An 815-nucleotide genomic window follows, 5' to 3' on the forward strand; every position below is an offset into this window, starting at 1 on the left:
CAGTGTGGGGGGACCCTGTACCCCACTGAGGGTCAGTGTGGGGGGGACCCTGTACCCCACTGAGGGTCAGTGCGTGGGGGGAGACTCTATCCCACTGAGGGTCAGCGGCACGTGGGTGGGGCACTGTTGTGACGTTTGGGGGGGGGGGGGGGTACTCACTGGGTGACAGTTGGAATTTGCTGCGATGTTAAATTTCCAGCTGGATACCGAGGTCAGTCCCATGCTGCTGATACTTGCTCCGTGATAGGCTCCACTGGAGAGAAATGGTGAGGCATTGTCAGGAAGTCAATGTCCTATCATTTCACAAAAATTCATCTTTCTGTTCATTCACTCACAGAATGTGGGCATCACTGTTTATTGTCCATCCCCAATTACCCAGAGGGCAGCAGACAGTGAGCCACATTGCTGTGGGTCTGGAGTCACATGTAGGCCAGACCAGATAAGGATGGCAGTTTCCTTCCCTGAAGAGCATTAGTGAACCAGATGGGTTTTTACAGTGTCCTTTAGGGAAGGAAACTGCCATCCTTACCCAGTCTGGCCTACATGTGACTCCAGGCCCACAGCAATGTGGCTAACTCTCAGCTGCCCTCTGGGTAATTATGGATGGGCAATAAATGCTGACCTGCCCAGTGATGCCCACATCTTGTTAATGAATACAGAAATGCTGGTCCAAACCTAACTGGGTTACCGAGGAATGAGGGCGGAGTTGGTTGCAGGGATCTGGGGAAGGAGGTCAGCAGCAGAAACGATTAAGGAACAATGGTCAATGTTTAATAAAATAGATCACGGCTCAAAACACAGACTCTCTCCTGTCA

At 51.5% G+C, this 815-nt stretch overlaps 1 protein-coding gene across 1 annotated transcript in view; it reads right to left on the reverse strand.

Moving 5' to 3' along the window:
• LOC125482536 (alanine--glyoxylate aminotransferase 2, mitochondrial-like) overlaps positions 1–250 on the reverse strand; it is a gene marked incomplete at its 3' end in the record, with an annotated part of 3905 nt that extends 3655 nt beyond the window's left edge. Inside the window, exon 1 of the mRNA XM_048594624.1 lies at positions 160–250. Within this exon, the coding sequence (XP_048450581.1) occupies positions 160–222 (63 nt within the window). The remainder of the gene's footprint in view (positions 1–159) is intronic.
• Positions 251–815: the final 565 nt, after the last annotated feature.

This window comes from Rhincodon typus, unplaced genomic scaffold (assembly GCF_021869965.1).
Source record: "Rhincodon typus isolate 14 unplaced genomic scaffold, sRhiTyp1.1 hic_rhity00011961, whole genome shotgun sequence".
NCBI classification, from domain to species: Eukaryota; Metazoa; Chordata; class Chondrichthyes; order Orectolobiformes; family Rhincodontidae; genus Rhincodon; species Rhincodon typus.